This window comes from Panthera leo, chromosome C1, assembly GCF_018350215.1.
Source record: "Panthera leo isolate Ple1 chromosome C1, P.leo_Ple1_pat1.1, whole genome shotgun sequence".
NCBI lineage: Eukaryota > Metazoa > Chordata > Mammalia > Carnivora > Felidae > Panthera > Panthera leo.
Genome location: NC_056686.1, coordinates 83,685,380 through 83,699,235, shown reverse-complemented (window position 1 = coordinate 83,699,235; position 13,856 = coordinate 83,685,380). Strand labels below are relative to the sequence as shown.

The following is a 13,856-nucleotide window of genomic DNA, read 5'->3' as shown; positions in this document are numbered from 1 at the left end:
ACTTGGCCATTTGGTGCAAGAGGCAAAGCTTTTGGAATATCTTGACTTTCAACATGCCTTCCTCGCTAAGCTTAATCATTTCTAGCTTTTCATTTAAAGCGAGAGACATGTGCCTCTTCCTTTCACTTGAACACTTAGAGGCTACTGTAGGGTTATTAGTTGGCCTAATTTCAATATTGTTGTGCCTCAGGAAATAGGGAAGCTCAAGGAGAGGGGACAGCAACAGGGTAATGACTCGTCAGTGGAGGAGCCAGAACACACACAACATTTATGTATTAAGTTTGCCGTCTCATATGGTTGCAGTTTGTGGCACCCCACAAAAAATGACAATAACAACATCAAACATCACCGATCACAGTCACCATTAACAAATATAATAATAGCTAAAAACTGAAATGTTGCAAGAATTTCCAAAATGTGACACAGAGACACAAAGTGAGCAAATGCCGTTGGGAAATGGTGCCAACAGATTTGCTTGACACAGGGTTACCGCAAACCTTCAATTTGTAAAAAATGCCATATTTGCAAAGCCTGCAGTAAAGGAAAGAGCAATAAAATGAGTAAGCCTGTAATAAAGCATTTAAAAGACAATACCAGGGGCACCTGGGTGGCTCAGTCAGTTGAGCATCTGACTTCGGCTCAGGTCATGATCTCACAGTCTTTGAGTTTGAGCGCCGCATCGGGCTCTGTGCTAATAGCTCGGAGCCTGGAACCTGCTTCAGATTCTGTGTCTCCCTCTCTCTCTGCCCCTCCCCTGCTCATGCTCTGTCTCTCTCTGTCTCAAAAATAAATAAAAACATTAAGAAAAAAAGAATTAAAAAAAAAAAGACAATACCAGAATTCCAGTAGCACTCTCAATAGTAACTAAAAAATGTACAGGAACAAATACGTGTGTGAGTCTCTGAAGATCTCATTACAAGTGCAAAACAGATGCTTATAAAACTTAAAAACATTAATCTTATATTTATATACCATAATAGCAAATACTGAAATTTTCTAAATAGCAAATACAGGACAGCGACTGTGCCTTTGCACCATATACTTACTCTATTTCATTTCATCATCTCAATAACATGATGGAAGTCAGTGCAATTATCATCATCTGCATTTTATAAATCATAAGTTTATCAACCACAAGGGATGATAATAAATCTCTGATCTCAACTGGCAGAGCCAAGGCTCAACCATCACTTCCAGCACATGTGCGCACACAAAAAGCACCCAGTACAGCAGCTTTACTTCATTCTACAAATGTTCACTGAATGTTAAGCATGTGTCAGGCACTGGATTGGGGCTGTAACAGCAGCCAAGACTGGCATGCTTCTGAGGCTCTTATGAAGTTTACACTTTAGTTAAGTGGGAGGGTTGGAGATAATAAGTAAAGATAGAGAAAAAACAAGAAAATCCAGATATGAGTAGGTATTGACAAACAAGGGAGTAAATTCCCCCAAAAAAGTAGGGTGGGTTGCTGGGGTTAAGGAGTTAAAGGTAGGGAGCAAGGGGGATGCTCTTGACAGAGCTATAAGGGGAAGTGTCTTTAAGGAGGTAATGTTGAAAAGGAGCCAATCATGAAAAACACTGAGGGAAACGGATTCTGGTCTGGAAAACCAATGAAGTCTATGACAGGAAAGAACTCAGAATGCGGGAGGACCAGAAAGGTGGCAAATGGCTGCAACAAAGCAAATAGCTTTGAAGGTATAAACAACAAAACTCATTTTAACATGAACTGCCTCAGAATTATTAAGTATTCACATCCTCATTCTATAGGTCTTGAAAAACAAGATGGGAGAACTCCACGATAAATGAATGTTCCACATTCATTGTCCAAAAGCAAGAAATCTGTTGTACAACTAGAGGTTTTTAAGGATCCATATGGGCTTGAGACTATCATAAGCATTAGCTGATTGGACTAATGACTGGATAATTTCTTACCTAGTGGACAATTTCCTTTTTTGTATTTAATACCTATAGAAAAAAAATGGTTTTACTTATTCAGAGAGGTCCAACATGCCGTTTGCCTATAACTTTGTCATTGTGGGAGATGATATGATTGTTCCCAGTGACCCTCTGTCTTCCTATGAGAGGATTATATCTCCTAGTCAACTGCCAGGTGACTTTCAGCACCTCCTATGGAAGGATTAGTTTCCCACCGCAATGGATTTGATCAGTGACTTATTTGGATAATGGTATATATCTGGGCAGATTTGAAAGCCATTGCCTATTTCCACCAGCACTCATATTCTTTTCCCTCTGCCAGAGGAATGTCATGTCCCAGTTAGGAGTCTCTCCTTCAGTCTTGATCCCTAAATGAAGAAGACATGTGTAACAGACTCAAAACTTGGAACAGACTCACAGTTCAGTTACAGTTGACAGGTTTACGAGAAAGAAATAAGCTTTTATTATAAGCAAGCCACTGAGATCTTGTGGCCTGTACTACAGCATAACTAGTGAAAGTTGATGAAAATAATCATTCAGTGTTCAATTAAATATATAAAAATGCATTTATGTATGTATGCATATATGTATGTATGTACATACACACGTTTAACTTTCTCAGAGTTAGTACCAAAGAACAAATTAGGGATTTTTTTTCCCTCAATTTTGAAGATTCCTATACCAAGAGTTTGCCATTTGCTTTTGATCACACATAATAAGGCTTTCAATATTAAGTAGAATTTCTCTTTCTAATGTTTTATTGTAAATGATTAACCTTTTTCATTTTTTTTAAATGTTTACTTTATTTTTGAGACAGAGAGAGACAGAGTGCGAGTGGGGGAGGGGGAGAGAGAGAGGGAGACACAGAATCTGAAGCAGGCTCCAGGCTCCAAGCCATCAGCACAGAGCCTGACGCGGGACTTGAACTCATGAACTGTGAGATCATGACCTGAGCCGAAGTCAGATGCTCAACCGACTGAGCCACCCAGGCACCCCTAACCTTTTTCATTTTAAAATAGAAATTTTATTTCTTATACCAAAAAATTAAAGCCATGACTAAAAAATAATAAAATTACAAGAAAATGAACCTAAAGTATTATGCTAAATGAAAGAGAACAGAGACAAAAGACCACATATTGCCTGATTCAATTTATATGAAATTTCCTGAAAAGGCAAATCTGTAGAGACAGAAAATAGTAGATTAATGCTTGCCTATGACTGGGAGTAAAAACAGAGATTAAATGTAAATGATGTGATGGATTTGGTGGTGGGGGGGGGAATATAAAAGTGGTCTAAAACCGGTTTGCAGTGATGATTGTACAACTCATTAAATTTAATTAAAAAAAATCATTCACCTCTGGATGAAGTTTATAGTATATAAATTATACCTCACTGAAGTTAGTTTAAAAACAATCACAAAGAGTATGTTATACCAAAGCATTTCTCAAAGTAAAACAAACATATGTGTGTGTATATATATATATGCATATATATATACACACACATACACACTTGTATATATATATAATTATACATACATATGTGCATTATATATAAATATATAATTATTTCAGTTTTGATTTTTAAAACTACTGGTTTAACCTTCTGTTTTATCATAAGTGCATTTTACTGATTTTTTTACATCAGTATTTGCTAATAAATTTGATTTCCTGACTCTATCCTTTTTTATTAGCACTATAGGTATCAACATTGTGTTACCCAGCATGATTGGTATATGCAGTTCCAGAGCTACTACAATATTCCATTTAAATCAGAAAATCTTTCAAGCATATAAATTTTCACTTGTTTATTGAGAAAACTTTAACATGCATTCCTAAAGTGAGTAACTGTAAAAGTTTATTTTAACTTCACAATTAGTCTTATTACAGCCTCTTCTGTCCTCTTTGGAAAGTGTGGGATACAAATAAATACAAGAATAAAATAAATTTTGAACACTACAACCGAAAGCTATTGAATCTGGTTTTTTTGATCACACTCATTTGTAAAACTGTAGCAGGTTATCAGTGCAGAGTTATACTAGAATACCCTCTCAGAACCTCAAGGATACAGAAATAAAATTCCACCTTTAAAACTCAATACAGTAGGGGCGCCAGGCTGGCTGGAAAGGCATGGGACTCCTGATCTCAGGGTCATGATCGAGCCCCACATTACGTGTAGAGATTACTTAAAAAGTATAAAAACCTTTAAAAATAAGAACTCAATAAAGTATACTTTTTATAGTATATTCTATTCAAATCTGGAGACTTTTGAAATCATTTTCCAAAAATATTTTTAATAATACTCCCCATTGTCATGGACCAATAAATAAATACTGTTGTCTGCATAAAAACCTTTGCTAAAGGTTCCCATGGATTTTTATCTTTTGGCTATACAACATCCAGTCCCTCTTCCAAATATAACATTGGCTATAGTTTCTGCTGGTGCCTATCCCTTTCTTCACCTGCATTTCCAGCCTTCAAATCTACTCTGTGAGCCAGCTAATATTCACCATTTCATTCCTTTCCTGCCATAATTAGTTTCCATTGCTTGCAACTGAGCTTCCTGATTGAGATAGGTGCTACTGGCTTTAAAAAAAAATTATTTTTCCAGGTGAAAGAAGGTTCCTAAATGATTCCCTTGGGTTTTTGGTTTTGTTTTGTTTGCTTTGTGTTTATTTCTTCTAATACAATCCAAACAGGATATTTTGTCCAGGAGTGACACTTAACATAGCTCTGTGTCATCCAGCAATAATATTTACTGACCATTTATTAAGACCAATTTGTTTTAATTCTATTTGGTTTAGTATCCTGATAGGAAAGACCAACACAATACAAACTGAATTTACTGAAAACAGATCATTGGCAAATTACTGTAATAACTGGGTCTATACACAGGGGAAAAAAAGTCACAGGCCATATCATTCATTAACATATTTATCCCATAAATATTTAAAGTTCTTATTCCCTTACCATCAAGAATTGTAATCTATTGGAAACAAACAAGCAATCAAAATTTTACAGATAAGAAATAAATACCTCTTCATAAGACAATGTAGTATTACGAGATTGAAAACAGTATTATGGGAAGCACACAGTGAAGAAATTAATTCTAGCTGAAGAATGAAGAAACTCTTAGGTAAGAGAAAACTTCACATTAGGCCATAAAAAACACAAAGGAATTTGTGAAACAAAGTGAAACAACCTACATCAGTGCTTCTAGATCAGTACTTTTCAAATTGTAAGGTGCAAACAAATCACTGGGGAGTCCTGGAAACCTATAGATTGATTCATTTGGCCTGGAAAGTGGGTTCTGTGACTGCATTTCTAAGGAGCGCCCAGGTGATGTGATAGATTCATAGACACTTGAGTAGTAAGGCTGTAGAGGACACAATCTGGAGGCAGGAGAGCCAGCGTGCAGCCTGATCAAGCCCCTCGAGTGGCAAAATGTGTGCTCTGGAAACATCAGCATACTTGTGAGCATGTGGGATAGACTAGAGGCAGAAGATGAGAAGACTCAGACTTTATGAAACTATCTCAGCAGTTCTCAGAAGTAGCTGTAGAACAACTCTGCTTGTAGCAATGGGAACAGAAAGAAGGCACTGATTCCAGAGATACCAAGAAGATAAAACTGATGGGGACTTTTTACATGTCGGGACATGGAGAATGAATGAAAGGGTAAGTAGAAGGTAATGCTAAGTATTTTATCTGGGCTATTTAAGAAATTGTCACATCACCAGCAGAGAATTAAATGGAAACAATAACCAATGTGGGAAGAGAGATATAAAAACTAGGTAGTGGCAGAACATAGTTTGATTTGGGAATTAGGTTGAAGAGAGGAGTAGGATCATCTAATTAAGACTTTCCACTGCTCTTGCCATTGAATTTAGTAAGTTAAAATTCCATTTGTAACAGCCTCTTAATAGTGGAAAGGGATGGTCCGATGGTCACACCCTCCTCTCCTCTGGGACAGTTAGTCATCCAGCTTGTGCTAAAACTTTTTTAGTGGCAGAATTCACAGCCATGCTGAGTCATCCCTTTTCATTTTGGAGACTTCAATTAGAAAATCCTTCTATTGGAGTGCCGAGGTGGCTCAGTTGGATAAGCATCCAACTTTGGCTCAGGTCATAATCTCAAGGGTCTGGAGTTTGAACCCTGCATCAGGCTCTCTGCTGTCTGTGCAGAGCCTACTTGGGATTCTCTCTCTCCCCCCCCCCTCTGCCCCTCCCCTACTTGCTCGCTCGTACTCTCCCTCTCACGAAATAATAAACATTAAAAAAAGAAAATTCATCCATAAATGAACCTAAAACTTGTCTCCTCATATTTTTGACCTAGCAGTTCTAGTTTCACCCTTCAAAACTACAATCATCTAACCAACCTAGATCATAACAACTCTTCGTAAAGAATTAACCGAAGTCTTTTCCAAGCTAAACTACTTTTTGTTCTTCCTCAGCCTTTCTTCATATGTCAAAACACAGCATCAGTGAAACCCCTTTGTTTATTCTCCTTCACAATGGCACATGTGTGGCAAGACTTGCTGGGGCAGCCTTCCCCAATGCTCATGCTAGTGTAAGACAGTGTAGATGGATCCAAGCCCTCTGTCTGCTAACAGCCCAAACAAGATCTCAGGCTCAGTCTCAATACAGCATTCCAAAGAATCAATAACAGGGCACTGGCATCTGGATGAGATAATATATCCCTCTGCCAATTTCTGATAGAGACATTGATTTCCCTTTAAAATACAGAGAATGGAATGAAACTTCAGAAGTGGCATGGACAATTCAGATTACAGACTACAACTAATACTCCCTACGACCTTGAAAATATGGTGTCTGTTTGGATTCAATATCATGTCATTTCTGTAAACTGATCTTTCTTTCAGTCACTGAAAACCACTAGGAAGGTTTGTACCTAAAATGATCCCATTCAAGGTCTCCCTAAACTTACTCCAAAATTTACTTATTTATTTACATTCTATTGCTGACCATATATGCTTACACATAAGGAGAATTTGAGGATTTTTTTAATGTTTATTTATTTTTGAGAGAGAGAGAGAGAGAGAGAGAGAGAGAGAAGGAGTATGAGTGGGGAAGAGGCAGAAAGAGAGGGAGACACAGAATCTGAAGCAGGCTCCAGGCTCTGAGCTGTCAGCACAGAGTCCAACACGGGGCTTGAACTCATGAGCCATGAGCTCATGACCTGAGTCAAAGTTGGATGTTTAAATGACTGAGCAACCCAGGCTCCCCAGATCTTGAGGATTTTTTAGCTCCTTTCTACTTCACTCACCATTCTTCCTCCTCTGGGAGGAATGTAAGAGTACTTAACATGTAAGAAGGCTATGATGGTAGATGGTGGAACCTGTAGTGGTAGGTATAAATGTCCTAGATCGGTGCTACTTTCCTTTGCTTTATGAGTTCCTCTTTTTTTAACCATCAAAATGGTAAGACCCACTGAGGCAGGATCAGGATGTAGGCCAGGGAAAGGAGAATACATGACCTGACTGCTATAATCCTACATTCTAGATTTTAAGTGAGTTAGTTGAGAATGCACACACACATATACACACAAATATTCACATATATTCATGGATGCTTGCACACTATATGCACACACATAACCTATACATACATATACATTCATACATTCACACATTACACACATATGTATGCACATATGTGTGTGCATATGTATGTACAATATGTGTGTTGTTTTGTATATTTCAGTGCACATCACCAAGGGAACTCACTCATTTATTCACATTTCTTGAGTAACCATAAGTTAAGCCAGTAATAAAATAATGATCTGTTTAGGCTTCTGCTCAAACTGATAGTCACTAGCCACAGTCGACAACTTCTATTTTTATTTTATTTTTTTTTACTTTTTTTAATGTTTGTTTATTTTTGAGAGAGAGAGAGAGACAGAGACAGAGTGTGAGTGGGGGAGGGGCAGAAAGAGAGGGAGACACAGAATCCGAGCTGTCAGCACAGAGCCCAATGCGGGGCTCCAACTCACAGCCTGCGAGATCATGACCTGAGCTGAAGTCGGACACTCAACCAACCGAGCCACCCAAGTGCCCTTACAGCTTCTATTTTTTTTTTTAATTTTTTTTTAAAGTTTATTTATTTTTGAGACAGGGAGAGACAGAGCATGAACAGGGGAGAGTCAGAGAGAGAGGGAGACACAGAATCCGAAACAGGCTCCAGGCTCTGAGCTGTCAGCACAGAGCCCCACGCGGGGCTCGAACTCACGAACCGCGAGATCATGACCTGAGCCGAAGTCGGCCGCTTAACCGACCGAGCCACCCAGGCGCCCCTACAGCTTCTATTTTTAATTAAATACAATTAAAAGGTCAGTTCCTTAGATGTACTAGTCACATGTCAAGTGTTCAAAAGCCACATGTGGCTAGTGGCTGCGACATTTAGACAGGCAGATATAGAATATGCCCATTATTGCAGTTCTTTTTGGACAACAGAATCCTATGGTGCCTGTGCATAGCTGCTGAAGAGTCAACAGTGCTGACTAAAGGCAGGAACTATTCACAAATTCTTTACACATAGTAACTCATTTAATTCTCATATTTATTATCAGTCCTCATTTTACAGATGAAGAATCTGAGGCATTGAGACGCTAAGTAATTTGCCCAAGGAAACAAAGCTATTAAGCCGTGGAGCCAGGATTTCAAATACAGACATTTCTTACATATCAGATCCAAAAAGCACAGTGTCCCGCTGGATAAAGCACAACCTGCACTGCCTTTTTGAATCTAGCCTTGGGGGCTGCACAGTATCGCCTCCACCACACCTTATTGATCAGGCAGTCGCAATCCCACCCAGATTCAAGGAGGGGGCAGAGATCCCATCTCTCGATAGGAAGGTGGCAGGTCACAGAAGAGCATATAGGATGCATACAGGATAGGAGATAGAGATGTGGCTATCTTTATCCAAAGCTACTGGCCACATTTTTGTACTATGTCTTATGCTGGTTATTCTTTATTTTCACCCCCAATCTGCCAGCTCCCACCATCTATCTACTCTGTGCTTGGGAGGCCAGCCCCTACAGATAACATCACCTGAGTGGCTTGCCCAGGGAAGGTCACAAGCAGGAGATCCAATAGCAGGAGGAGAGGAACTCAAGGAGTATACTGCCTATTTCTTCCTTCCTTTGGCACCACATTTCTGGCAGAGGCACACTTCTGGCTACATCTCTCTGTAAATACAGCTCCTGTGAAAGTGGCCCCCTTTCTACAGATCCAGCTTTCATCGGATTCCAGCAACACTGTATCTGTTCTCTTCCCATTAAACGCTAGGTGCTAATGGATTTTTTTTTTTTTTTTTTTTTTTTTTTTTTTTGGCCTCAGCAAGTTTCTAACTACCTCAGTATCCTTCGTTTGTTCCTGAACCCTGCCCCAAATTCTATAAGTAGTTCTTGTGTTAAACATTCTTCATTTCAGTCACTGTAGAGAATTCTGATTGTTATCAGGGCCATAACTGAACAGAGACAGTTCAGGGAACAAATATGAAGAATTAATAACCAAACTTCCATTATCTTCTTCTATGTATCTGACAGAATTGTTGAATAGAATAATTATGTCCCTCTATCACTATGTTGGGATTGACAGATTTCCAATATACATAGGAACTGGTTGTCTCAAAAGCTATATTCTATTATTCTTTCAAAAAGAACGTTTTTCACAAAAATGAGTGATTCTTTCAAAAGCATTGTTTAAATAAACATGCTCATTGTCGTATTTCTGATTTATCATAAAAACAATTTTCTATCCTTCTTATAAAACCAGATCACCTCTCTCTTTTCAAAGTGTTTATAAACAAAATACTAAAAAGTTCTATTGCTCTCATAGCTTTGCTGGAGACTGAAATTAAGCCTACCTATACCTTCCAGAGCTTCCTTTTTGCCCATTACATTAAAAAAACAGTTTTGGGGGCGCCTGGGTGGCTCAGTCGGTTGCGTCCGACTTCGGCTCAGGTCATGTTCTCACAGTTCATGGTTGGAGCCCTACATCGGGCTCTGTGCTGACAGCTCAGAACCTGGAGCCTGCTTCAGATTCTGTGTCTCGCTCTCTCTCTGGCCCTCCCCCGCTCACACTCTGTCTCACTCTCTCTCAAAAATAAATAAACATTAAATTTTTTTTTGAAAAAATAATAAATAAAATTTAAAAAGGATTTTTTATTTATTTTTTTTTCTTTTTTAGTTGTGGTGCACCAGCCTACAATCCATGTCCCCTCAAAGATGACTAGTAGTGAGGATAATTCCATCTGTAAATTGGCAGTTTATCTTAGATGATAATAGATCTCATTTTGTAGACCCAAATACCTTTTAGAAAGACCAATAACAAGATCTATCATTTACTGAGTACCAGGTAAGTACCTCAGTGTTTCACTGTGACCTAGCTACCTTTGCTATGTTTCAGTTACTCCTTCTACATATAACAGTATTTAATAAAAATAAAGGCTATATATTTTATTTTCATATGTTATTTCTTTAAAAAATAACTTTTTTAAAAAAATAGAGAAACTGGACTCTTTTCTCTAAATTTTTTTGCAAGCTGCAGGTCATTTTGGCTCAGCTCTAACACTATTACAGTATTATTATAATGTTTGTCCTTTTTGTGTTTTTGAATCATTGGTCATGTTCCCCTACCTTCCAACATATATATTGACTCTTTGAAGTCAATATCGTCTACATTCCCTATGGTCTCTTGAGATTTGGTATCATTTTTCTCCTCACTGGATTACTTGAAAACTCAGAACAATACATTGTTTTGTTTTCCATCTCTGCTGATTTATGTTGCCATTTAGAACTTCTGTCACATCTTCCACCTGGACTCCAAGACTGATAGCAAGAACTGAATCATGTATTTCTTTTTTCCAAATACTTAGCACAGTATCTTACACAAAAAATATTTAACATGTATTTGTCATGCACTTCCATCGTGGGAAGAAAAGAATTAATAATAAGCCAAAGATGCCACTCTTTAAAAAACTTCTGGAGGGGAGTGTGACACATATTCACAAATAATCTAAGGGAAACGAGCGCTAAATATGAAAGTAGTGGATCTCAAAGTACTAAAGGGTAATGACAGTATACTTTAGAAGTAATTGTTGAAAGCACCCCAGGGTAAACTGGTCAGTGGGAGAGTTCTACAGAGGAGCAGGCTATGAAAAGGGAGTGGTAGAGACAACAGGCCCAATGGAGAGGACTTTCTTAAATCTGCTTGTCTAACTAACTGTGGTTAATGGTTGTAAAATTCAACTAAATGAAATACAAGTAGGTAGCTAAAACTTAAAATTTTTCCAAGTATTGTTTTCAGACTTTAACAAACATTATATCTTTCTTTACCTTAACCTATGCGGCCAGCCAGCTTCTACAAAAGTGGTTCTTAACTTTTTCTAAGTGTCTACACGTGTAGTTATACACTAACAAGTAGGGCGGGTCCAGGTGTATGGAGCTGAAGCTTACATCCTTATAAAAAAAAACTTACAGAACAAAATTAGAAAGAAAAAACAAATGTTCATCTAGAAAGAGAAAAGAAATCTTAACAGCTCTTTGGAGCCTTCGAGATCTAGATTCCTTTCTTCTGAGATCTCTTCTGAGATCTTCTGAGATAGCTTTAGGCAATTTACCAGACAGGCTAACTTAGAAATGTTTCTGGGTGCAACCTAGAACATCGACAATTTTCAGTAACTTTCAACATTTCCAGAGGCCTAAAGCAAAGGAACATCTGAAGTTTAAATTTCAAATAGCTTCTCCTTAGATCTGCCTCTGACAAAGGGGGCATTTGTAAGAAGGGGCTGGGAAACTTAGAATCTGGGGAAAGAGAAAGCACAGGACAAAACAATCCTAGATGATTGTGATACACAACTGCCACTCCCAACATTCTCCCTACCCCATGCTGGAAGTTTCACAATGCAGAGCCCTACACCAATACGCCTAGACTCATAGTTTCTTAGAAGGCATTGCAAAGCACTGGCCAATTGTCCTTGGTCTGAACATACAGTATGTGTGGAATATAAAAAGGCAGTGTTAATTTTTTTTTTACAAGTGAACATAAAATAATTCCAATGCTTTAGGATTTAAACACATTGAAAGGTCAAATTAACTTTCTCAAGAGCACAAAGCTGATACTCTCTGAACATCTAGAATACAATCGTGCCTACCATTGCATTCAATCCTTAGGGGAGAAAGGAGTTTTGCATATCCCTCTCTGAGGCCACAGTCTGTTTGTTCAATTTGGTAACTTGAGTTCACTCTCCCAGAATATAGCTGTGGTTAGGAATGCTGCTTTACCTAACACCTCAAGGTAACTAACATGTAAGTACTGCATAGACTTCTTATCAGTTAATACACTGTTGTCATCGCAAGTCTTCTATCAGCGGCAACGTTAAGAAACTGGGTTGACATTCTAACAGCCCTGCAAGAAAGGTATTTTTCTTTTCCTAAAAGAAATTACAACCACCGGTCTACAAGCGCCACAAGCCTACCACTAACCATCAGTTTCCCTGCAACTATACTACAAGTTAAGAGGGCCCTTTGGTCCTAGATTTCCCCGGGGAAAGGAAAAACGAAAGCGGCTGGCGGTGGGTTGGGTAGCAGTTGCTGGCCGAAAAATCCTCAACTCCGTAACAGAGGAGCTTCCTGTTGGACCCAGGAACCGTTTTCTCTGAAGAGGGGATTCCCATGCCACCTCTTCTCGCTGGGCTTGAGACTCACCTCGGGTGTCAGTCACCCCGGCCTGAGACCCACAATCAGTAACACTAAATCAGGAATCATTTCTCTAGACTAGGATGAAATCTCTCCCAGAGTTCGGGGCTGGTTGCGCCCGAAAAGAAGCTGCTAGGGCGGGGGCACTTTTCGGGTCACTGCCTCCCAGGTTCGGAAACCGTCCGGATGAGGTGTCCGCGTCAGAGAAGAAAAGGGAAAGAGAAAAAGGGGGGGCGGGGGGGGGGTAAATCACAACTTTGCAGACGCGGCAAAGCCAAGGCCGTGCCGAATCGAAGGTCAAAGTGCAGAGGAGGGAGCGGCTGTGGTTCGGGGCCCGGCCCGGACGCAGCCCCGGGTGCAGCCAGCTGCCTGGCGGGGCTGGGCGGCCGGGGGAGACCCCACCCATCTGCAGCTCCGAGCCTCCGCCGGGGACGCGCCAGCGCGCCGGGGCGGCCGCCACACCGCGGTGCCAACTCCTGGAGTTGACTTGGAACTTTCCCGGGACGCGCCGCCGCCGCCGCCCTCACCTTACTGAACACCTCCAGGTCGTCCTCGTCCTCGTCCAGATCCAGCACCTCGGCCTGGAGCAGGGTGGAGGAGCCGCTGCTGCCCAGGAGGGGGGCGTCGACCCCCGGGCTTTCCCCACCGGCGCCCCCAGCCGGGAGGCCGGAGGAGCGCGCCGGAGATGCCAGGCGCTCGCCCTCCATCCCGAGAGTGCGCGCCCGGCCCGCCGCGGCTGCCAGCCCCTCTCCCCCGAGCTTGCCCATTGGCTCCCGCGCATCCTGCACCTCCCCGGCCGGCCCCGCTCCAGCCCCTCGCCCGCTGCGCAGACGCGGAACTGCCGGGGCGAGCGCAGGGCCGGATCGTCCCCACCTGGCCTGGGGCCTGCGGGAGACTCGGGAGTGGGGCTCGCGGGCCCTGGCGAGGGTGGGGAAAGGGCCGCTGTGCGCTGCAGGAAAGGCGAGCACTCCCAACTAGGACGGGGGCGTCCTCCCACTGCCCTGGCTCGGGGATTGCCTAGCGTGGGTTTCCGCGGGGGCAGGGGTTTGGGCTTGAGCGACAGAGCAAACCATCAACTTCAGGGAATCCGCAAGGAGGCTGGAAGGCAGCCGACCCATCCGGCCCAGAGAAAAAGCCCATACTGTATTTCCTGTATTTTAAGTGGTTGTCTTTCTTCTTGGTTGTGGTTTTGGAGGCTTTTGTTTG

At 41.0% G+C, this 13,856-nt stretch overlaps 1 protein-coding gene across 7 annotated transcripts in view; it reads right to left on the bottom strand.

The window, feature by feature from the left end:
* SNX7 (sorting nexin 7) overlaps positions 1-13,357 on the bottom strand; it is a 178,180-nt gene extending 164,823 nt beyond the window's left edge. For all 7 annotated transcript variants that reach the window (XR_006206433.1, XR_006206431.1, XR_006206432.1 and 4 more), the window contains exon 1: positions 13,178-13,357. Coding sequence is in view for 4 of the 7 variants with exons in the window: in XM_042952996.1 (XP_042808930.1) it covers positions 13,178-13,357 (180 nt within the window). In the remaining 3 variants the exon portion in view is untranslated. The remainder of the gene's footprint in view (positions 1-13,177) is intronic.
* Positions 13,358-13,856: the final 499 nt, after the last annotated feature.